Source organism: Genypterus blacodes, unplaced genomic scaffold (assembly GCF_046128005.1).
Source record: "Genypterus blacodes isolate CSIRO-AG114 ecotype Tasmania unplaced genomic scaffold, CSIRO-AGI_Gbla_v1 ptg000058l_1, whole genome shotgun sequence".
NCBI classification, from domain to species: domain Eukaryota; kingdom Metazoa; phylum Chordata; class Actinopteri; order Ophidiiformes; family Ophidiidae; genus Genypterus; species Genypterus blacodes.
This window is the reverse complement of record NW_027466870.1, coordinates 4,189,869-4,214,198: the sequence shown is the minus strand read 5'-3', so window position 1 is coordinate 4,214,198 and position 24,330 is coordinate 4,189,869. Positions and strand designations below refer to the sequence as shown.

Sequence of the window (24,330 nt, the reverse complement as noted above, 5' to 3'; positions counted from 1 at the left end):
GCACAGACAATTGCGCAAACAAGGAAAGTAAACAGGAAGTTGTCTTGTCTGTCGGGTGCTGATCTGACCTGTGCAGGGTCTTTGCCCTTCCCCGGTGTGGGGCTGCGTGGGTTTGGTGTGGAGGGGGCCTCTCCTGTGCCCGAGGAGCCCGGGAGCTCTTTCCTTAGGGCGGGGGCCCGGTCTAACCCGTTTCCATGGGGAGAGTGAGGAGGGCTGCCGGAGGGGGAGTTAGGCTCCTGAATGATGCGGGGAAACATGAATACATAAATGAAAGTTGTTCCTAGAGCAGCAAAGTAGATCAGCAGCGGTGAACCTTCTCTCTGAATTGATCCAGAATGTTCTTTTTATTTCACTGACATGTTTTGTGACAAGCAGCTTTACTACAGCGTTAAAGCCTTTGGTGAGCTCGGCACAGTCTGATGGTTTGTAAAGGACGTGTAACCGCTGACTTATAAAGGGACTCAGAGTGGTGGCATGTAGCATTAGGAGGAAGAGGAGCGGCTGCAGAGAGTCACTGTCATGCTGGTGTGTGTGGGCCTGGAGACAGTGTGTGTGTGTGTGTGTGTGTGTATGTGTGTGTGTGTGTGTGTGTGTGTGTTAGTGTTCCAGGCTGCTTTCATCACTCCAGTCTGAGCTTTCTGTGTTCAGCCTGCAGAACACAACGCTGTCGTCAGCACTTCTCACTGGGTCACAGTGATCAGCACAAACACTTTAGCGCTTCTACACACACACACACACTCGCTCAGTATGCTTACATAATCAATGTAACTCACATGTGCATGTTAAGTCACACAAAGACACACACACATGCAACATTAACCACAGAGCTCCCCTCCCTTTTTCCACCATTACCCACATTTGTCACATATTCTCTTTCTTTTGTAGCGGTTTAACCACACAAGAGACAGACGCTGCTCTTTTATGTGCAATATCAAAATACAGGCAGCTTAGATGAAACATATTTAGTACACTGTGTGAAGTATTTAAAGAACTAAAGTATTCTTGGGTTAGGGCATAAACGGCTTTGCATAAATTAAATGAGCTGCAGTTACCTAATGAGAGAGGAAGAGGAGGAGGAGGAGGGAGTGAGAGAGGAGAGGAAGAGGAGGGAGTGAGAGGAGAGGAGAGGGAGAAGAGGGAGGGAGAGAGGAGAGGGAGAAAAGTGAGAGAGAGAGGAGAAGTGAGGTGGTGGAGTGAGGTGAGAGGAAAAATAAACAGGGGACAGACGGAGGAGAGAGACATTTTATAGATCCAGGATGCGTGTGTGTGTGTGTGTGTGTGTGTGTGTGATATCAGATAGCTGAACACAGACAGATGCAGTTCACAAGAACAGAACACGAGCAGTGGCAGATGATAATGAGCTTACAGTCAACTTCTCCTATTTACAAGCAAGCTGCAGTGGAAAGCTAAACTCTACAGAACTGCTGGCTCATTTGTCTCACACACACACACACACACACACACACACACACACACACACACGCACAAACAGATCGATGCATGAGAAACATTTCAGCAAAACAAAACACACTAATGACTGCTTTGAATGAAACGTTAGGCAAATTAAAGCCACAATTAAGCAATTGGCAATTAGAAAAACAATGAAGTAAGATCAGGAACAACAATTCATGCCACAAAAACAACTGAAATAAAAATGAATCCATTCACATTTTACATGATGCCTTTTATTCGCATGTAAGAAAAAAGTATCAGCAAAGATCTGAAACTAAATCTTCATCACCTGGCCGTATGATGAAGACATTCTAAAGAGTAGAGAAGCACAACTCACTTCATTGGACACGTCCACCACCAGGTTGTCTTCACTCTTGTCTCCGTCACTGTCCTGAGGAAGACGGGCAAAAAGCAGACAATTAGACTTTGGAACCTTATAATACTGCGATCGATACAGTATGTATACACAGAGGTGTGTAATGTGACAGAGGCAAACACACACGAGTGCACACACAGATGGATCAATGTGCTCTTTGCTTCCGTTCGCTGCCAGTGTGTCATACAACATTTATCACATGGATATGCTCCATACTCCCAGGATGCTCTCAAACATCTCCTTCACATGCTCTCTCTCTCTCTCTCTCTCTCTCTCCCTTCTTCTCTCTCTCTCTCTCTCTCTCTCTCACATACACACTTTTGCTCTTTACCCACCCATGGCACATTTTACTCTCTGTCTAGCCACATCACCACTCTCCTCTCCTCTTCTCTCCTCTCTCTCTCTTTCTTTCTGGGGTGAGAACGATGGCACTTAGTCACCATGGCAACAGCGCTTTGATGTGATCATGACATCAGTACCTAATTATACAGAGCCAAAACAGGCCCATGTTATCCCTCGAATGATGATGATGATGATGATGATAATAATAATAATGCAGAAGCGGAGGAAAAGGGGAAAATGGAAAAGAAGAAAGGCAGAGAGGAAATTAGAGGAGAGAAAAAAAAATGACAAAAGCTGAGAAACCCAAGAGGGAAAAACACAAAATGAGAGATGGTGATGAAGAGAAATATAAAAGAGGCAGGAGGCAGACGGAGAGATATGGCGACTGTAATGTGGCTCGACAAGAGAAGAGGACGGGGAAAACATTGGGAAAGTGGAAACTATGTGTGTTTGTTCTTCCTCTAAAACTAATGGGAGGACTTGGGTTGCTGTTGTTGTTGATGCCGGGCTGATTTAGCTGGAGGCCGTCTTGTACACACAGACTCCCCGTGTCAATCAATCGTCCTGACTGCAAACACAGCCATCTAATTCATTACAGCTATCTGCCTTGGCTGTCTCTCTTCTGGCATTACATCGCCTCTGGCTGCCTCGCTCTCCCCCACCGGACCCTTCCAAACCAAACACGGCTCTAATTGGCAGGGAGCCCTGGACCTGTGATGTCACCGCCACGCTCTTATGTGCCTTTACATTTCATTCTAAGGTTTGCAGTTTATTCTTCCCTGTTGTTTCCTCTTCTCTTTACCTAATTTCCTCGCAGGCATCACAGAAGACCTGTCGTATAAGGAAAAGGACTCAAACACACACACACACACACACACACACACACACAGATGCACGTACATAGGAGTGAGGTGGGAGGGGCTCTTTGTCATCGCAGCGCCTCCTCTTGGCTTCGGCTGCTCCCTGTGAGGAGGAGTAACCTCCTGACGGGCCCTGGCGCTCCTCGGTGGGCTGACTGTCTGTTGATGACACCGACTTACTCTGGCAAAGACACAAACACACACACACACACACACACGTTAATGTATAAACACACACTCGCTCACTGTCAGTGCAAAAGCGGCTGATGAAAGCTGGAGACTCACATCTAAACATGTCCTTGGCACACACACGAACACACACACACAAACAGACACACACACACCCACACCCACGCGCACACACACACACACAGCAAAGACAGCAGACGTAAGCACAGGCTAAGATGTGGACACAGAAGCACAGTGGACAGCCTATAATGCTAATTAGCGTTTTCCCCCGACACACAAGTCCTGGTGTAAAATATGACTCTCATTATCAGGCAATAAAGCTGTGCAGGCATATTTACAATATCCCCGGCCTCACAAAGGCCGATCAAAGCATTGTGGCGTTTTGGGTCGGGGGGGGGGCAGGGAGGAGGAAGGGGGGCGGGGGCTCGGAGAGGGCCACTTGTCATGTCTGCGTCTCTATAGGGAGGGAGGAGAACAGTACGCTTTAACACAGCAATGAGTCACACAGGAAGGAGTCCACAGGGCCGACAGGAAGGAGCATGGAGGGAGAGGAGAGGGCTAGAGAGAGGGAGAGAGGGAGAGAGAGAGAGAGAGCACACAATGGAGCTCAGTGCTGCTCAACAAACATCCCTCTCTTCTTTCTTCTTCTCCTCCTGTCCTCTTCTTCCCCTTCGTTTAAAATTCCAAAATGTCTTACAGGACCGGAGCTTTCTGACAGACGTCGATTGATATGAATCCCCCCTCCCTCCCTTCCTCCTCCCTCCCTCCCCCCTCAGCCCCCCCGTCCTCGCGCTGCAGTGCCTCGGCTGAGTTCAGCACGAACCTCAACTCATGAGAGAAATATTTTCCTGGTGCTTAACAATCAGCATTGTGTTTTAGCAATTAAATTATGCTAAGGGTTTCAGTGCGGATGGAGGGAGGGAGGGAAAGTAAGGTCTGTAGCGGTTTTAAATCATTTTCATTTTGCAATAAAAGCCAAAACAAAGACTTGCCAGTGTTTTTTATAACCCTCCATCTATTTCTCTTTTTTTTCTTCTCTTTAGTGGCTCTTTTTTTTCTTTTCCAATTTCAGTCTCCCTCCCTCCCTCCCCTCCCTCCCTCCCCTCCCCTCCTCTTCTCTCTTTCTCTGTGCTATCACCAGATATGCTGATGAAGGCCAGCTGTCCACTGCAGCCCGTACAGTAAGGGAGCGTTCTCATGGCGTCCACAGAGCCGAGCAGCCAGGGTGAAGACGACAAACCTTTGAATTTCTGCATTCGCCCGCCAGGCAATTAGGGATTTTACTTTTAATGACATTAACCCGACTCTCACTTCATTCTGTGTCTTCTCGGTTTTCCTGAGGACGGTTCTTTACAGCGACCCCCTCACCATCCTAACACATCTCACCTTTACAGTTAATTAAAGGAGATCAGTGTTCTATCTGAGCCCCGTGTTCCTTTGATGCACCTGGTCTGATGTGTAGCTCCGCTCCTTCATCACCTCTTCATCATACAGCAGGAACATTTTGTTTTCCCTGCACTGCTTTACTGCTTAACAGAATGTACAATAAATGACTGGTTTACAGGTTTGTCTCCCCTGCCGACGTCCTCGGCTCTGCTAACATCACTGCAGGGGTGAAGTCAATCATAAGGAACTCTAATAAAGTAAGGATCTTAGCTCTGAGCTCAGTGACCTGTGAGAGAAGTGCCAGCTCATGTGAGCCTCTGCTGTACTCCTGATGTGTTTGTAGTTGACTCGACTCTTCCTGGAGCCAGAGTTGCTCATTCTGGTTCCACTATTTGCCATTGACGGGCTTTAATCCCTTCATTTGTTCTGTAAATCTTGTAGATTACCAGAACATTTGTGTTACTGATAAACAAATAGTTGCTTGTTCAGCCAATAAGTTCCTCCAGATAGCAGTTAAATGACAGCAGCTCAGACATTAGTGTGATGTAGAAAACCTTGAGGAGCTCAAGGTTGATCAGTGCGCAGCAGCTTTTGTGCTGGTGTTGAATTCTGCGACTCCTGGCTGAGCTCCAGCAACACACAGCCTTTATTACAGGCCACTTTACACTGCATCTCCATTTCCCTCCGTTTATCACTGTCACACACACATGCACGCACACACACACACAGACACACACACACACACACACACACACACACACGCAACACACACACACACACACACACACACACACACACACCCACACACACACACACGTTACTCACTCTGCTGGGTGCTCCCTCTGGGATGGGCCGGAGAGAGGGAAGAAAAAAGAGAGAAAGTTTGACGTCAGTCTTGATAATAATAACAATCTCCCAGTCAGCCAAGGTTAGCCTGAACTACGAGTGCTCCTCTCTAATAAAGACACAGACTCACTATTGTGCATAAATATCTCTCTCTCTCTCTCTGTCTCACTCTCTCTCTCTCTCTCTATTTTCCAACTAGACAAAGCTGGCTGTCTTCCCCTGCTGCCTCTTTCACCTCTCACCATCTTTCTCATTCATTCTTCCTTTTTCTCATGAAAGAACAGAAACACACACACACACACACACACACACGACTGCAGACATGCATAAGCACACGCAGATGCTAAACATGTCAACATATAGCGCTGTGAACGCGCTGATGTCTCTGTCTCTGTTTTAAGTCGCAGTCTCAATCATTCCTGCTCTTTTTCCCTCCCAGCTCTCAGTTTATTCATGAGAAAGTCTGTGTTGGCTCGGTGCCCGACACAGAGAGCAGAGATAAGACATTCTATCGGGGTGAATGGAAGTTCATAGCAACAAACCATTTCTCCTACAATTACACAATTGCCATGAATGCCTCCGTCCATAATCTGACAACAGCCTACAAAGGGGGAAGTTCAAACTGAGTCCAAAAGGTCACGTGGTGAAGAACTCACACTCACACACACACACACACCACTCAGACGCTCACACAAGCTGCCAGCCTGCAGACGTGATGGAGAGCTTTACTTTACTTGTTTAAAAATTATAAGAGTGCACTAATGTCAAACTTCCATTCTATGATGAAAACAGGAGGGCACTGTTTAGAGCTCATACCTCCGCCAAGGCCGAAAAAGCCTCCAAATATAGACAAATAAATGATTTACTTACAATGATAATCTTTACTGCTTTATTTGTCATAGGAAACTGTAATCCAATCATAATTAAGTTTTTTGTTCATCATGGGTTAAATCGTCTTTTCTGGGCCACGCCTCTACCCCTAACACACGAACACACACACACTCTACTAACAAGATCTGTTAGAAATGAATCCCTTCATAAATTCTTAACTTTTTCAGTAAACATCCTCACCAACAAAGAGGCAGGTGGACTCAGTCTCTTTGAAGACGACGTTCATTCAACCGGCTTACGTGTGAGGAGCACAAGTACCCAGACTGTGTGTACAGGATAGGATATTAACTGGAACACTGTGACGACCACATGCGTGTAACTGTGTCTTTAATGGCTTACAGCCCCAGAAACTTCATCAGTATCTTCATCCAAACTTTAATCTGCCCTTCATCAAACTCTGATATAAAAGCCATCACTCCCTCCATGATCAATCAGGGAGCGGCTCTGTTTATAAGGCAGAACAGATGAGAAACCGTTCTGATCTCCTCTACTTCACAGCACAGAAGCTCCAAAAGCTCATCAAACTCAGAGTACGTCTGAGAAAAACACATTCTGAGCACTTCCCTGATAATTTAGAGCAGATATATTGACTTCATTAGCTTTATTGAATATAATCTGAATTCTCTGGCTTCTAATCTTTTTCCTGTGAGGGCCGGCTGCAGCTCGCTCGCTATTTAACTTACAGAAACATAAATCTGTAGCATAGTGCACACACACAATGTGATCTACAGTCTATAATATAAACTGTTTATACAACAGTGCAGCTTTAATGATTATGAATGCTCCTAAATTCTCTCTGGGTGTGTGACATTATAAAGCGTAAATGCAGAGGATAACAGGAGATTAAACTGAGTTGTGTTTTATTTGTGTTTACTAATTGAAGTGCAGTTTTCAGAGCATTTACTTGTTCGTTAATTTAGCGGTTGAATATATCTGAGTGGGTACCTCTGAGGTGTTCGGGGTCCAGGTGGTTGCGGTCGTCTTTGGAGGCGAGGTGAGCCGAGACGCCCAGAGCTCCGGTCAGAGCCAGGAGCCCCGAGCCGCCGGCGCCCAGGGACAGGCCTGACGGGTGGGGCGTCAGAGGGATGCCAGGGGCGTGGTGAGACAGGTGCTGGAGCTGCTGCTGCTGCGGCCGCAGGACAGGGAGGAGGAGGGGAAGGGGGGAGGGGGGACGGTGTGGGAGAAGAGACATAAATGGTTAGAAAAGAGGAAGAGACAAGAGGACAGAAGGAAAGAAAGATGGAGAAAGTTTGAGGAGGTGAGGCGAGAGCCAGAGGGAGGATTTGGTGAATGTCACCGTGAGAATAGAGATAAAAGAAAAGAAGGAATTGCGCAATTGAATGACACGGATATGTGTGTGTGTGTGGGGGGTGGGGGGGGGGGGGGGGGGGGGGCGAGACGGAGAGAAGAAAGTAGCCATGAAAGCCAAGGAGAGAGGAGAGAAACGGGGGGTGGAAAGAGTGAAATATCGAGGCGATGAATGCAATTTATTGTGCAAAGGAAGGCAGGAGGAGCAAGATGGAGGCAGAGGCCAAGGGAACAGAGAGATAAAAGAAGAGGAGAGAGAGAGAGAGCGAGTCAGAGAGTAAATGATGGGGAGGAACAGAGGGAAATCATGAAAGCGATGGAAAGTGAAGGAGAGATAGATGTATGGGGGGAGGGGGGAGCTTAAATGAGTGCAGGAAGAGGGAAGGGAAGAGTGTGAGAGACCTCAGAGAGCGAAAGATATGAGAGGGGAGGAGGGAGGAGAGAGGAGAGAGGAGAGAGGATGGAGCCAAAGAATGATAAAAGAAGGAAAAAATACAGGAAGGAGAATTTATTAGAGAGAAAAAAAAGGGAGAAAGAAGGAGGATAAAAATAGACAGGATGGAGAGCAGGAGCTGACACACACAGACACACACACACACACCTTAGATACAACAGTGTTGTCGTGCTGGGAGGAACAAAGGGGTTTAAGTAGACGGTAATGTGATCAGTGCTCTGACAAGATCAGGAAAGCCCCATCCACTACACTTACAACCTGCACTCTGTCTGTGTGTGTGTGTGTGTGTGTGTGTGTGTCTGTGCTGGTGTTGGCTAACTTTCATGTTGAGAGAACAATGGATCCTCCAACTGTAATTATATTTAGTAGGGATGATGCATAATAAATATACAGCATGGTGTGCGTGTGTAGATGAGTGGATGTGTGTGTGTGTGTGTGTGTGTGTGTGTGTGTGTGTGGGTTGACATGACGATAGAAGGTGACTCACCCCGATAATGGCGTTCAGTTCAGCCATGGTGACCTGCTTGGCCCTCTCCACCGCTTGGACCACCTGTTGTTGGTGCTATATATGGAGACAGACACACACACAGACACACACACACAGACACACACGCACACAGACAAGAATACCACACAAACACATGGATTGAGAGGCAGTAAAGGCAGCATTTCCTCCAGCATGTGAACACATTGGTGTGTGTTGCGCTGTAATCTCACAGAAATAAACGCCTTGAAAGTTTCCATAAGTGTTAAACAGTGATGGCGTGCAGAAACAATGGCAGCTTTATTTGCACCGAGTGTGTAAATATGTGCACTTTGGGAAATCGCACATACGCACCAACGCATACACTTACACACACACACGCTCACACACACAAAGCCACAGTAGAAATCTCAGTTGCGTGTACATATGTGGATAAACCAGGAATCAGTCAGGAGAACGCAAACGTGTGCAGGCATGCCAACACACACCCAACCACACACTCACACACACACACACACACGCGCACACACACCTACACACGCAGAGTCAATATTGATCAAACTGACAGAGCTGTGACCTTCTTGTCTCCGTGTAGAATAATCAGCGCACACTCACACACTGTGTCTGCAGATTTGTACTTCAGCCTACACATACAACCAACACACACACTTACACACACACACCTACACAGTGAAGCACAGCGAGCGTACCCAGGGTTTTGTCATCGCGTCCACAGTCAACAATTCTATACAATAATCAGATTCATTTGTCTTTGAGCACCAATTAATGTGCAGAGACAACCAGGATGTTTCACAATAAGAGAGGAGATTTAAGGAAGAGTTGTGTTTGTGTTGTGTTGTTAGTGAACCCAGCAGTAATGGGGTGTTGACATTTAAAGTAAAGAAGCCAAACCAATGGACATTTAAGCACTGTGGAGGCGACTGTGATGGTGGCAGCACTTCTCTCATATGAACTGATCCTCTTTGGCACGACTGCTTCACTGGATTGAGACCAAATTTAAAAAACAACAACAAAACAAACAACTTCCTTCCTTGAAACCTGGCAGCGTGACTCGTCTCCCTGTGAGAGACGAGATGAGTCACTACACAGAGAAGGGTCTGAGCTCCACGCCTCCGAATAAACTTTACACTCAAACAGTCAGCTGCTCGGTGTTATTGAGGACACGAGCGCAGTAAATAAACTTATCGACACGAACGCAGAGAGATAATAAGCAGAGAAGAAGGAGGCCATGTTGTTTTGAAATGACACAGGATGTCGCTTATACACTCAGCTGAGGTCAGTCAGAGGGGCGTGGCCATAGCGAGCGGCGCTGTTATATGTGTTTCTAGTGTTCCGCCCCCTCCTGTGTGTGTGTGTGTGTGTGTGTGTGTGTGTGTGTGTGTGTGTGATTGGGCGTGGACACTGTTTGCTTTAACCCATTGATTACATTAGAGAGAGAGAGAGAGAGAGAGACTGTGATTTATGCTCTATTACAGCACAGGCCCGGTGTGAAAATAACCAGCTGATAACATGTGGGTGTGTGTTTGTAAACTGTGTGTGTGTGTGTGTGTATACAGCATGTTTGTGCAGGTGTGTGACAGCGGTGACATTTACCTCCTGAGAGAGGAAGGGGATGATCTGAGCGCAGATGGCACTGAGTCGCTTCACGATCTCTGCCTGCCACACAAAAACACAGAGGAGAGAAAGGAGAGAGATTTACAACATACAGCATATAACATAGAGGAGTGACGCAAGGTTAGAGCAGATTCAGCCTTTCTAAAGAGACGAGTGCGTGTGTTTGTGTGTGTGTGTGAGTGTGAGGGAGAGAGAGGAAGAGGGGGATAAGGGAGTGAATGGTGGAGGTGGAAGAATGGAAGCAGCATTAAGGCTCCCTGTCATCATCTGGTCTTTTAGCACCATCAGACTCTCATTTAGCTCAGCCTCGCACACACACTCTTACCCACTTCAAGCTCCCTCTTTCACTTGCTGTCACACACACACACACACCTCTTACACTATGCTTTTATCGACACTGTCACATTTGTCCATTTTCTAAAAGTCATAAAATCCATAAACCCCCCCCCCCCCCCCCACTCCCACCCTCACACACACACCACCCATGACCCCACCCCAACACACGCAAACACACACGTGTCAAAACCGGTGAACACATCCCCCTGAATACAGCTGCAGCCCACTTGCACAATACAAGCACACACACACACATACACACACACACACAACGCGTGTACACATAAAAGTACACACTTTCTCTGCCTCTCTCTTTCACACATACACACGTGCAAACACACACGTGCAAACACACACACTCTCACACACACACACACACACACACACACACAGAGCCATGGCGGTGTGTCTAATTCTATCTGTCTGAGTGCCCTCAGCCTCATTTTGTTCTCTTCCTCACTCAGCCGTTCGCTCTTTCTCCACAGCAGCTCTCACACTGAGCCATTATTACCCTATTCATCCTCTTCCTCCCATTGCGCCCGCTCTCTCGCTCTCTCGCTCTCTCTCTCTCTTCCTCCTGCTCCCTCCTTTTGTCTCTGTTTGCTCCTCGTTGTATTTCCTCTCTCATTCCCTTTTAATTCCTTGCCCTTACGTTCCCTCATCTGCCCCCCCCCCCCCCCCCCCCCCCCCACTTGTGTGTTTTTGTCTCCGTTACAGTTTTGTCACACATTAACACGGTTGTATTTTCTCAGTTGTTCCTCTTTGTTCATACCTTGCTCTCTCTCCGTCTCTCCCCCCCCCTCTCTCTTTCTCTCTCTCTCTCTCTGTTGCTCTCTTCCTCCCTCTATCCTCACTAACACATGTTCCTGGCACGTAAAGATACTGGAGAGTGAAAGGCAGCAAAGGCGGGAGGTGCTGGGCAACGAAATGAATGCATACAGCCATCAAGCAATGTCTCTCTCTCTCTCTCTCTCTCTCTCGTTCAGACACACAAACACACACAGGAAAGCAACACACCTGTCAGTTGCAGCCACTGTCATTGTGATTTTATAAACTAGCAATCACTGTACACACACTCGCCCGGCTCCAAGGACAGACAGACAGAATCATCATGTCATATATGTGTCAGGGTACAAATGTGCCTGTGTAATGATGTGTGGGCCAACTACGGAGGGAGAAGTGTGTGTGTGTGTGTGTGTGTGTGTGTGTGTGTGTGTGTGTGTGTGTGTGTGTGTGTGTGTGTGTGTTTGAGGGATAAGTAGAGAGAAAGAGAGCAAGGAACTGAGAAACAGGAGGAAACACAAGAGGTCTTGGGTTGCGAATACAGATTCATCCACCAACGGCAACACAATTGGCTTTAATTGAGATTTCACAGGGTTAAGAACTGACGGAGTCGAGTCTCACCGCGGACAAATCCGAGTTAAGCCTCCATCTTCGCCACTTATGAATAAGTAAGCAAGTGTGAGACTCCGACGTTCTCCAGTCTGAAGCTCTGCTAAACACTTGGATATTTATTTTCGCTGCTTGACCAGATTTTTATGTAGCTTGACTCCAAACCTGGCCGGCCTCCTTGTTGCCGTGTGTTCTGGATACACTCTGCTCAAAGCCATTCGTCACAAACTGAGCACAGCAAAGCTTCGCGGTGGAAGGAGAGCAGGTTGCGCCGGCTCTTATCTGTCTGAAAACACTACAATCTGTGAACAGGATAAACAGAGAAACCTGTGTGTGTGTGTGTGTGTGTGTGTGTGTGTGTGTGTAAAACGGCAGAAACATTCACTGTGGGAGTCAGAAGCGATCGATAATCTTTTGTATTCTGTAAGCTAAGCAGGCGCAGCGCCGTTTGACAAGCTACAACCCCGGTGACAAACGTGTCTAACGTCGCTCTTTGCTGTGCAATTATACAATTTTCATCTACAACATGTCATCCGTGCCGAGGCCTCTATGATGTCCGGTCCGCCTGTCTGCAGCCGCACCGCATCGCCTCCCCGCAGAACGACAGGTTGACCTATGGAGTCGCTCCCACCTGAGATCAATCCAGACGACACGAAGCGGCGAGCTAACAGCGAATGAAGCTGGACCGCCGCCCAGATGCCACCGAAACAGAAGAGTGTTTGTATGTAGGAGCACTTTGTTCTCATGGTGGGCTCGGTAAGAACGCTTTCACTTGTGTCATAATGTGGCCAAGAACGTCGATCGGGGAAGATAAACAAGTAAAGCGAACAGATTCAGATGGTAAATAGAAGGAGAGAGAGACAAAGGAGAAAGGAGGCAAACAAAGCAAAGACGACCGATCACAACGGACCAGAGGAGATTAGGAAATGAAAGACCGAGACAGAGAGGAAGAAACGTCTGACTGAGGACAACTACTTCACTGTACTACTGACTAGAGCGCCATTTATATGAGAACTAAGAGAAATCACAAACATTTGCAAAAAGATCAACTTGATCAGATGAAGTCTCTGAATCTTTGGGAACAAACCATTGATTGATTGATTCAATGTTTATAAAGTTACTCTTCCTTTTTGGTCCAACTGCATCCATTCATATTGTCCCCGTTTCCAATGCTGGGGCTCCCGACCACGATACATTTCTTATTTTGACGTTTCCTAGACCAAACAGCCGATCGATTAATCGGCATAACAATTAATTAACTTGTATTTTCTGACAGCTCTGACAATACTCCATATAATTACTGAGCAGAGAGTAATGTGATCCTCACCACCGGATCTGTATGCTGCTCCTGCACAATGTATCATTAAAAAGGCAATTTGTGCCTCTACAGCAGAACGCCACCAACTCCTCACGCCGGCCAACAGGAGGAAGATGGCTGCGCACTCACATCAGACCTTCAGCGAGCGAGTGTGAGAACAGAATGGAAGCGAGCCGGGACGGGGCCAGACCCAGCCGAGCCGCGCCAGGTGTCAGAAAACAACACGGCACGGGCTCGTTCAACCGCCCTGCCAAAGCACAGCCGCCAGGGAGGGCTGGCAAGGAGCGGCCCGGATGGAGAGATGAACGGATGGCGGGATGAATAGATGGGTAGATACAAAGGGAGAGAGGAAGAGAGGGTCAATAAACACCTGAGGGCAGAGAGGCTGCCAACTGGCGTGTGGACAGGGAGGGAGAGAGAGAGAGAAAGAGAGAGAGAGAGAGAGAAAGAGAGAGAGAGAGAGGGGGGAAATGGAGGGAGTGTGTGTGCATGAGAGTGAGACAGAGAAGCTGAGCAGGTCGAGAACAGCAGCAAAATCCCTTTTCCATATCCTGTAAGAGACAGACAAATGGGAAAGAATGGAGGCGTAGTTAGAGGAAATGAGTATATGAGGAGGACAGGAAGAAGGAGTGAGTTTAAGGACAAGGACAGCCTGTTCCAGTGGAGCACATTAGCCACTTGGTGCCTGAAGGACACACACACACACACAGCCACACACACACCCACACCGACACACACGCTCAGATATGTAGGGATCATTGACAGGATGATGATCGTGACCAGAAAATGTTTAAATGAACACTGTGACTTCTTGTTTAATAATGATAGAATCTGAGACGACACACACACACACACACACTCACACACACACTATCACATTATATGCTCCAAATTCCAGCGTATTATGTGACTTTTGTGTGTGTGTGGAGTCAGTTGACATCTTTTGTTTTGGACGAGTGTCTGGTCAGGTGCACTTTTAGAAAAATGCGGGCCAAACGAAGAAGACGACGACAGATGAAGGATAAAAGAACAAAGAGATAAAACTATTCAGCAAACTGAACTGTCGGAGAGACAAGTGTTCAATTCAAAAGAGCGTTTGGAAATAAAGAGAGCGAAATGACGGCCAACAGAGAAAACTGATGCGGCAGAAAGAGAAACCTGATCTGATCCGACGACTTAGGACACGAAGTAAAGTGTTTGTATGGTTCTTAACCCTGTAATGAGTGAGCAGACATTTTGTTTGAGGGTTACAACTATCAAACCCAGCAGAGAGATCGGAGACGGCGGCAACAAGAAGTTCAAAAGACCAGGATGCAACGCAGGGGCCAGAGTTGAATCGTGCATGAAAACGAGTTTAGCTCTCAAGATCTCATTCTCCCAAACTGGCTATACAATCGGCGCCGCTACCGCTCCTGATCTGCCCACCTACACGTTTAACCTGCCGCGCAAACACAGCACTCCTGAGCCTGTCAAAAGGCATTGTGGGAAATGTAGAGAATGACTAAGTGGAGTGGAAACAGACGAAGCAGGTGGGCAGCAAAGGTAGCAGGTACTCCAAAAAACAGACTAAAGTGTTCCTGCAGGTAGAACTTTTGACGAAAAGGAGAGAAGTTTGTTCCAGGGTGAGGGAGCAAAGGGGAAAGTCGGCTCCAACTGCCAACGCTTCATTCTTTCAAAAACGCCCGGAAGCGCCCGGCTCCCCTGCGTTGTCAAAGTGCAAACACCTTGGCAAGCGTGCGAGAGGTAACAAGTTTAGGTTTTCCCTTTTGTTTGCTTCTCAGCCGTGACACCCAGAGAGAACTTGAACAGGATCAGCAGGGGGGGAGCACTTCTCTGCAGAGAGAGAGAGGTAGAGAGAGACGGGGGGACACATTGTGTTTGGCCTCACTGCGTGACGGCGAGCAACAGCGATCACGTGCGCGCTGCCAATAAAGCTGGGTGAATTTGAATGCGATGAGCAGGAGTTCAGGTTGGCACAGGAGGAAGAATACGGTGCCCAGTGTGTTCGGGCACTGCCAGCTGCGCCAGGCTCCGAGTTCCACTACAGCTGAGCAAGCCAGCTTTGTTGGGGGATGGGGTGTGTGTGTGTCTGTGTCTGTGTGTGTGTGTGTGTCTCAACAAAAATCCCTTCCACCTCTCTTAGCTCTGATTTATTTTCTATTCCAAGCTCTTCTGTTTGGCAGCGGATATAAATACCTTCCCCCCCGCCACACACACACACACACACACACACACACACACACAGAAGTTGCTAGTTTAAATCCCTTCCCCTCACAGGAAGATGGTGCAAATGAAAGAGCACGGCAGAAGACAACATCCAAAGTAACTGCGTGGCACGTCAGGATGTTTACATGCACTGCGATAGCATTTGTCTCTCCTGCCATTAAGGGGAGATGCGGTTGAACAGTATTTGGCGCAGGGTGTTACGTAATGTTGCGTGGCAATGCAGGCGGAGGCGGCGTACTCCGATTAAGATGTTTACACGGCGGAATAAATGGATTAACCGTCGCTTAATCTAGGTCTGTTACTTGGAGTAAACACACTTTGGGTTTGGTGCCAGTTTCAGCCGCAGTAGTGTGTTTACGTGACATTTGGAACAGGCGGTTTAGTGCTTTAATGGCACTGCGAAGGAACGTCCTGAGTGGGAACGATACGCATGATGTCACCGCGGGGAGAGGAGGAGAAGAAGAAGAAGTGCAATTTATCTGGTAAAAGATTAAATGAAAATGCTGCAATACTACCACAGCTTTGACCTTTGACCTGGCTTGTGCGTATATGAACTTTAGGGATCTACTGCACACACACACACACAGACACACACAGACACAGAGCTGCAGTGTGTCGTCACCTCTCCCTGTGTGAGCAGTTTAAGGTAAACGTCTGACGCTCTAATCACCGCCTGATTGGGGTTCCAGGCTCAGAGTAACTGAGTGAAAACAACCATTCCTGCTTCCTCTCTCTCTCTCCCTCTTCCTTCTTCTCCAGGCAATCAGCCTCCTAGTGCCTCCCTCCTCCTCCCCCCTCCTCGTCTTCTCACTCTGCTTCCCTCGGTGCACTTGGCCTCGCTCTTTTGCTCTCTCTGCCCTCCTTCTCATTTTCTCTCATTCCTTTCTCCTTCTTGCTTTATCTCTCTGCCCTCCTTCCCTGTCAGAATCTCTTTGCAGCCTCCCTCTCTTTTCTTCCTCGCTCACCCTTGTTTTTTCCCTCTCCTCCATCTCTCTCTCTCTCTCTCTTTCTTTCTTTCTCTCTCGCTCACTCCTCTGGGCAGCGTGCCAGCTCCTCTTCCCTGGCGCTGAGCCAACTGCTCTCCTCCTCTTCGCCTCCTCCTCCTCCTCCTCCTGCCCTCCCTTCCTCTATCCCCCTTGCCTCTGATTGATGGCCCCTCTACTCGGGAAGGAGAGGAAGAGAAACAGAGAAAGAGAGAGAGAGAGGAAAGGAGAGCAGCAAGGCACACACACACACACACACACACACACAAACACATGCATCCTCAAATTGTGTGCACAAATACACACTAACAAAGGTACACACACGAGTATGCACACTTAAACCCTTACACACAAAAAGCAAAGTGCGCACACACACACACACACACACACACACACACACACACACACATACACTGAAAAGCAATCCAAACAGAGCAGGGAGAGCACACACACAAAGAGCTGTGTGCAGAGCAAGCAGAGCCTCCCAGCATGAGACCAACAAGCACACACACACACTCCTGCCTGCCTGCCTGCCCAACATACGCACACACACACACACACAATGCCTCAGACGCATACACACATAAAGACAGCAATTCAACCTTCAGTGCAGAACCAATACAAGATAGGCAGTGGACCCATGACATGAAAAACAGAGACAGACCGCTCACTTCTATATGTCACCCTAATAGTGCAGACACACGTGTGTACACACACACACACACACACACACAATACATAACATACATACAGATGCACCTGGAATATACGAACAGTTCAGTTTACAGTTTTACACCAAACTGCATCTCTTTCGTCTCTCTTTCATCCACATACACAGACATGGTGACACCTGGACAACGTCTCACACTCTCACCTTAACACACACACACAAACACACACACACACCCACAGAGATGAGCAGCCTATGTAGCTCAGAGCCCCACTGCCAGAGTGACAAAACCATTATGCTAAAAGGCGAAGCTCCCCGGGAATTTAATCACTCATTTTCTCTCTCATCTCATCTTTCTATCTTTTCTCTCCCTCTCTCTCTCTCTCGCGCTCTCTCTCTCTCTCTCTATTCCCTTCCCTCAACTCCCTTTCTATCATTCCTAAAGGTCTCTCTCTCTCTCTATGGCTCATTATTCACAAATGAGCTCTGATACACATATATGCACAGATATACATACACACGAGAGAGAGAGCAAGTGAGTGAAAGAGAGTGAGAGAGAGCAAGAGAGAGAGAGAGCAAGAGAGAGAGAGCGATAGAGAGGGAAACATCAAAGCCACACGCACATACAGCACAGATGCTACAGCATGTGCAAAGAGGCGGCATGCACTACTGATCAGAGCAAGTACAAACAAATACTGTACACACACCCACGCGCACACACAGGCCCCCACCCACACACACACACACACACAATCATTTGACCTCTCCAAAGCCTGTTCTAATTGACCCACATATCCACGCTCGTCCTAATCCAGCCCTTTAAAATAAACCCAGTTAAACACACAAGCACACAACCCTAAGATTATGGAATGACTGGGTGTGTCGACAGGGTGCAAAGATGAAGAGGCAGGGGTGGGAAGAGCGAGATTGAAAAAGAAGGTGAGAGAGAGAGAGAGGGAGAGAGAGGGAGAGAGAGAGAGAGAAACCCAATTATATTATGGACCGCTGGGTGAGCGGAAAATGAAGGCATCTCTCCGTCTTGTTTGGTTTCCCCTCTCGCTCTCAAACTAGACAGCGATTCAGGTCATAATGTGAGCCAACACACACACACACACACACACACACACATACGCACACAAACGCACACAAACGCACACGAGGAAAGGCGAGACAGCTCAAACTAATTAGGCGCAGGGATAACTGCATGCACATTTTGACGCGAGGCAAACAGATAAACATTGGCTCGTATGCTCTCCCTCTCCGGCGTTTACTCTTCTTTCTCTTAATCGTCTGGTTTATTCATTCTCTCATTTCGTTCCGTCACTCTTCCCTCAGTGTTTTCTTTCAATATTTACTCTCTTTTCAGCACAATTCAAAGATGGTTTATCAGAAAACGACACAGCACACTATAGGAGCCAGAGTGTGAGGGGGAAACAGCCCAAAAGAAAGATAGAAAGATATTCACTGTCACACACACTCGGCCTTGTGTGTGTGCTGGTGAAATGAAAGTAGGGAGCAGGAAGGAAGGACAGCCAGCTGCTTCGTGTGTCCTCAGGAGTCCACAGGGGAAACAGTCTGGCTTCCTTGCGTCCTGAGTATCACACACACAGCTTCCTACTACATCCTGCCTAGCATGTGAAGCTAGCTGCCTCTCGCGCTAACATCCTGAAACTCTATACACAAGCTATTTACACTCATTTCAGTTTCAATCATTCTAACATTAACAGTGTTTATAACAATTCCTACCTTCCAAGGAGGAATTTCTCATCTTTAATCTTGAAGTGTTAATAAACCAAACAGCCTCAAATTAGCGAAGAGCCGTAGCTTCACTATGCAGCTAAAGCACAAAATTGAAAAATAAAACATCTCGACACCTTTGACTAACGCACCCCTGCTGCCTGTTTAATTCTCCCGGTGGACATGCAAGGCTGTGAGCTCTGTGTTTTCTAGGAATTCCTCCTGTTTACCTGGTAAGCTCGCTGTTTAGCTCCTCGCAGAGTCAACTGTCACGGCGGCGCAGGCCTTTCTAATCTCTCATTAAGCTGCCGAGCAGACCCAGTGGCCTTGTTGCCTAGCATCCTCCCGCTTACAAAAACAATGTTACAATCTCATCTACGCCACATCAGGAAATTCTCTCGCAAACATCAATTGATATAACAGCCCAGTGTGTGAGCCTGAGACGGAAACGCGTCTCGTTTGAATGCTTTTAACCTTTGAGCTCACAGTGTTTCAGTAGAAGCTTTGACACGATGCTAACAAGCTCCTGCGGTTGATTGATCCAATAACTCAGAGACAACCTGATAATCAATGCAGAAAATAGAATCAAAGAGGCCGTTTTCCTCCGCCAGGGAGGAGGAGTAACTGTATGATGAAACCTTTTGAAAAATAGAACTACTAAACACGGATTACATCATTCTAGTATCGGTTAATATGGAGTAGAAGAAGATTCAGGACAGAGACAAGAGGCCAACCAACCGGTGTGGAGGCAACAACCAGACCTGGTTAAGAAAACAGAGAGGAGTTGAGGGGTCAAACGGGGGTCAGAGCTCATGTTTACTGGAACAAATGGAGCTATGAGTGACACACAGGATATGATTAATGTTGATAGAGAAAAAAGGAACGTCTAGTACCAGGAAGTTCAAACTGGGGCTGTGATACAGATGAGGATGAATCATTTGTTCCAGGTAAAAATATTTAAACTTTTCGTCAGTGCGTCCAGCTAATGTTACTCGTCTAACTTCTGCAGGGAGCGGCGCTGATGCACGGTGGTGATGCACGGCGCTGATGCACGGAGGCTCGGCGGCGGCGGTGCCAGCCGGAGCGTTAATAAGTCTGGGAATGAACGTGCGAGAGGACTTGGCTGACTCGCTTTTAAATAGTTCATCAGGTTGAGTCGCAGCATCACGTAGTAACACACGTTCAGATCTCTTTGCACACTGCTGCTTAACACACCACCCTGTTTAGATTAGGATTCGGAACACACACACACACACACACACACTCTACAGTATCAGTGAGTAGTGCGCCCTCAGGACACAGCACATGTGTTTTTCATGAGCCCTCGTTTCCTTTCCCAGTAACATGACTGCTGGTGATGCTGCGCAGCGTTTCTCTCTGATAGGAAGTGGTTATGATGAACACTGTAGATTACGTCATCCCATACACCCGTCGGATCTTTCTTAATTGTGATAAGCTGTCAGTTCCCCAACTTGCCCAGGCAGCTGTGCACGCTCGCTCACACACTTCCCTTATGGCCTCGAGGGTCAACCAGAGGACACTATCCCAGGGAAAGGGATAATGCCAGATCCTTATCGGAGAAATATCCCCACATTAAAATCAGCCACGACCTTTAAAATTATGAGTAAAGTCAATATATATGCACATGTCAACATTAAAGTCTATTATTACAGTCTGGAGCCGCCCACACAAACCTGAGAAAAGGCCTAATCAGTCAAAATCAGGAAAAACACCTCACGTTCCACTCTAGGAATTTGCCCCATGGCTGCTTATGGCCAAAGCCACCTGTGTGTGTGTGTATTACAGCGCCATTACAACGTACAAACTGTAGGCAATCACAACATAACAGCATACATCATTACAGCTTCACTCAGGATCATTACCAGCCTTTTAAACCCTTCCGTGTGTACTGATAGGAACAGAAAGAGCTCATCATCGTTTGAGACTAAACTCAAGCATTTTTCAACTTTGGGAGGAGGCAGAAGAAGTGTGTGTGTGTGTGTGTGTGTGGAGGGAGGTCGGTGGGTGCTGAACTAGTTCAAAAGCCAAACTCCTGGTTCAGAGCCAGCATATAATCACTGCATGGTGGCCTAGTTTGTCTACATGGTACAGATCATGGAGTAACTCTAGAACGCGTAGATTATAATCACCGTGAGCTCAAACTACTTCCACAACTTCCTTATGTGCCGAGTTTGAAGAATGATCAATCGACGTGTCCCAATTTTAGTTTTAGCAATTAATAACCACGGCACTTGCAAATGTGAGTGTGTGTGTAATTTTGTGTGGATATGCCCACTGGCAGAATGTTTGAGCAGCAACAGCAACCGTTGCCCTCAAATCATTAAAACAAGCTATCAGGGCAGAACAGTCTATTATTAAATAACAGAGTTCAGCTTATTTTCTTCTCTGTCCAGGTTTTCAGAATTTCCCAGCTTGCACTTTGGTCACAAGGGTTCAGGCTGCAGTCCTAGAAAGTCATCATCTTCATCGGATCATCCTGCAGGGGGCATCGATCCGCTCGCCCTCCTTTACATCATCACATCGTCGATACTGTTATGTGTGTGTGTCTGTGTGTGTGTGTAACGCTTTCTGAGAGTCGCTGTGAGCCTAAAGCATACGGCAGAGTTACAAAGTCAGCCTGAATATACATATATACATGTTGTGTGTGAGTGTGAGTGTGAGTGTGAGTGTGTGTGCGCATAGCAGGGGATATAGGCAATAACCAGTCAGGCCCCAGAAGTGCAATATCAATGAATATAGAACAACCAGAGAGAGCAGTGTAAGTCCCTATAGCATGGATCCTCCTCCTGGGGATACAGCCAGCATATATATGATATGATATGATAATGGAAGAGAAGCCGTGAGATAATGTGATGGTGTGTGTGTGTGTGTCCATAAAGCTTAGAGGATGAGGAGGAGGAGGAGGAGGGGGTAGATGCCATCTTCTCATCTGTGTGCCGTCATATAGCTCAGATACAATCATCCACCAGAGAGAGAGAGAGAGAGACGGAGACCAGAGAGGGAGAGAAGGGGGAAAGAAACCAGAGACGGAGAGACAAGAAATGAAAAGGGTCGAGAAGATAGAGAGATCGGGAGGAGAGGGGGGGGGGGGGGGGGGGGTAAAGAGCGAAAGTGTGAAATTCAGAGAGTGTGAGAGAGAGCGGGAGAGAGAGAGGGGAGGAAAATGGAGGAGAGAGACTGGAAGGAGGGTTGGGAAGGCATGAAATGACTGTTACTGCTCAATTAATGCCGGGACATGAGACGGCCGTGCCACAGATAATGACGAGAGTGAGTGAGTGAGAGAGGGAGAGTGTGAGAGAGGGAGGGAGGGAGGGAGGGAGAGGGGGAGAGGGGGGGTCTCAACAGGATGTGAGGAGGAAGCTGGAGGGGGGAGTTGAGGAGGAGGAGAGGAAATAAGAGCAGATACTGTTAAATCTATTCATGATTCATTATTTCTCAAAGCTAACCTCCCCTCCTTCATCTCTCTCTCTCTCTCCCTCTCTCTCTCTCTGTCCCTGCTCGCTCTCTTTCATCTTCATCTCCTTTTTCACCTCATCTGTTCGCTGTGGTCTTTATCTGTCTCTTTTAAGGCTCCATCCATCCTGTTTACCCTCTCCTCTTTCATCCCTTCAATTAATCTCATCTCTCTCTCCTCCTCTCTCTCCCTCTCACTTTTTCCCCTCATCATCTCTCATTTCTCTCGCTCTCTCTCTCTCTCTCTCCGCCCTCACAGCTACGCTCTCTCTCTCTCTCTTTTTCTATCTTGCGGTCTCTTACATCCTCAAAGTCCTCGTTTTTTAAATTAACTTCCTCTCTTTTTCAGACGATCCCTCTCGTCTGTCGGGCTCTGCCATTTGTAACGTCCTCTTTTTTTTTCTAAAACATCCTCTCGTCCTTTAACTCTCTCTCTCTCTCACTTTCTCTTAGCCCACTCCTTTTCTATCACTCTCGTATTACTTCCCGGTATCTTTTTTCGCCATTTCATTTTATTCTCTCTAACACTCTTCCCCACACTGCTCCTTTCTTCTCTGCTCTCGCCTTCCTCTTTTTACACACCACAGTGATTCTCTCTCTCGCTCTCTTTTTCTCTCGATGATCCTTCCTTTAAGTATCACATTTTGCTCATATGCAGTCCCCCCTCCCCTCCTCCCCTCCCTCCTCCTCTCTCAAACAGACTTTTTCCACCTTTCCTCTCTTCATACACTCGCTCCTGACACCCCGGCCTCCCACTCTTCATTCTCGCCCCTTCTCTCCTCCTTTCCTCCGCCGAGCTCTTTGGTCTCCTTCTGTCATCTTCTCCGCCAAACCCCTTTCCTCCCCTCTCTCCTCCTCTCTTTCCACTTTCCACTCCTCCCCTCCCACCCCACATCATCGCCTTTTCCACCTATCCTCCTCCTCCTCTTCCTCCCCCACCTCCGCTCTCTGTCTCTCAGAGTTGCAGCCAGAAGCTCCCCCAGTCCATTTCTTCTCTTTGGCGACAAGAGCTGACAGTCCAGTTCTGCCTGGCTTCACTGTCAGCCATATCTCTCTCTCTGTTCTCTCTCCCTCTTCCTCCATTTGACTCGGTTCCCTTGCTTGGTCTTTCCTTTCTCTATTCCTCTGGGTTCCCTTTCAGTGTCTGTAGTGCTGTGGGGGAAAGAAAAGTTTGTCTTCATGCTACTAAAGTGCAACTGTCACCGCTGGCAGAAGAAAAAAAACTGTTGATTGATTTTTTTATTTTTTTATGCCAGTAAAAACCGACACGCTTTTTATTTCTCCTTTAACCTAACCTGTGCTGCGGTGACAAACAAAAAGAAGCTCTCCTTAAAGATGGAATTCAAAGCGTTAACGCCGCTGTTGTCCCAAGCGAACAAAGCGAGGTTCAGATGCAGAGAATCTTTAGTGTGGGAACAAACAAAGCAAAGAGACGCAGACACAAACAAGTCCCCCACTGCAATGCTTTGTCTATATAAAGCTAAATGAGATACTGGAACGTGTTACGGTCGCTGCTAAATGAGCTACAGGTGACAAACGATCCAGACACTTTGATCGGATCAAGGATTACTGGGAATCGAGTTCCTTGTGCAAAATAGAAAACACGCACGACGTCTGCCAAAGGCTCGGACAGGTGGAGCGGCATGAAGATGTGACTGATATCAGATAAGTGAGGCACTGATCTCAAACTTCTTTCAGGATGAAATGCCAGATAAATTCTCTCTCTCTCCCTCTCCTGCTCTCCCTCTCTTTGCTCTGTCAATAGTTCTGTCTGCTGTAGCGTTTAAGAATCAATCCATCCTTAAAAGATAAAAAAATAAAATAAAAATCAATGGAAAACGTTTCATTGTTTTTGTACTGAACAACCCTGTTTATGGCTAAAAGCTTCTCAATGAAGAATTACATTTTGCTGCGTGTGGAAATCAATATGGATACAATATATTAGGCAGAAAGGGTGTGGCACACACTTTG

General features: G+C 47.3%; 1 protein-coding gene across 2 annotated transcripts in view; it reads right to left on the bottom strand.

Annotated features, from left to right (window-relative positions):
* tle2b (TLE family member 2, transcriptional corepressor b) overlaps positions 1–24,330 on the bottom strand; it is a 58,349-nt gene that overhangs the window by 8,207 nt on the left and 25,812 nt on the right. The window contains exons 5-11 of one of the 2 annotated variants that reach the window (XM_076153380.1): positions 10,203–10,265; positions 8,592–8,666; positions 7,288–7,468; positions 5,431–5,447; positions 3,071–3,211; positions 1,790–1,843; positions 69–236 (exon numbers count right to left, since the gene is read on the bottom strand). In XM_076153380.1, the coding sequence (XP_076009495.1) occupies positions 69–236; positions 1,790–1,843; positions 3,071–3,211; positions 5,431–5,447; positions 7,288–7,468; positions 8,592–8,666; positions 10,203–10,265 (699 nt within the window). The remainder of the gene's footprint in view (positions 1–68; positions 237–1,789; positions 1,844–3,070; positions 3,212–5,430; positions 5,448–7,287; positions 7,469–8,591; positions 8,667–10,202; positions 10,266–24,330) is intronic. The other variant, XM_076153381.1, reaches the window with a different exon arrangement.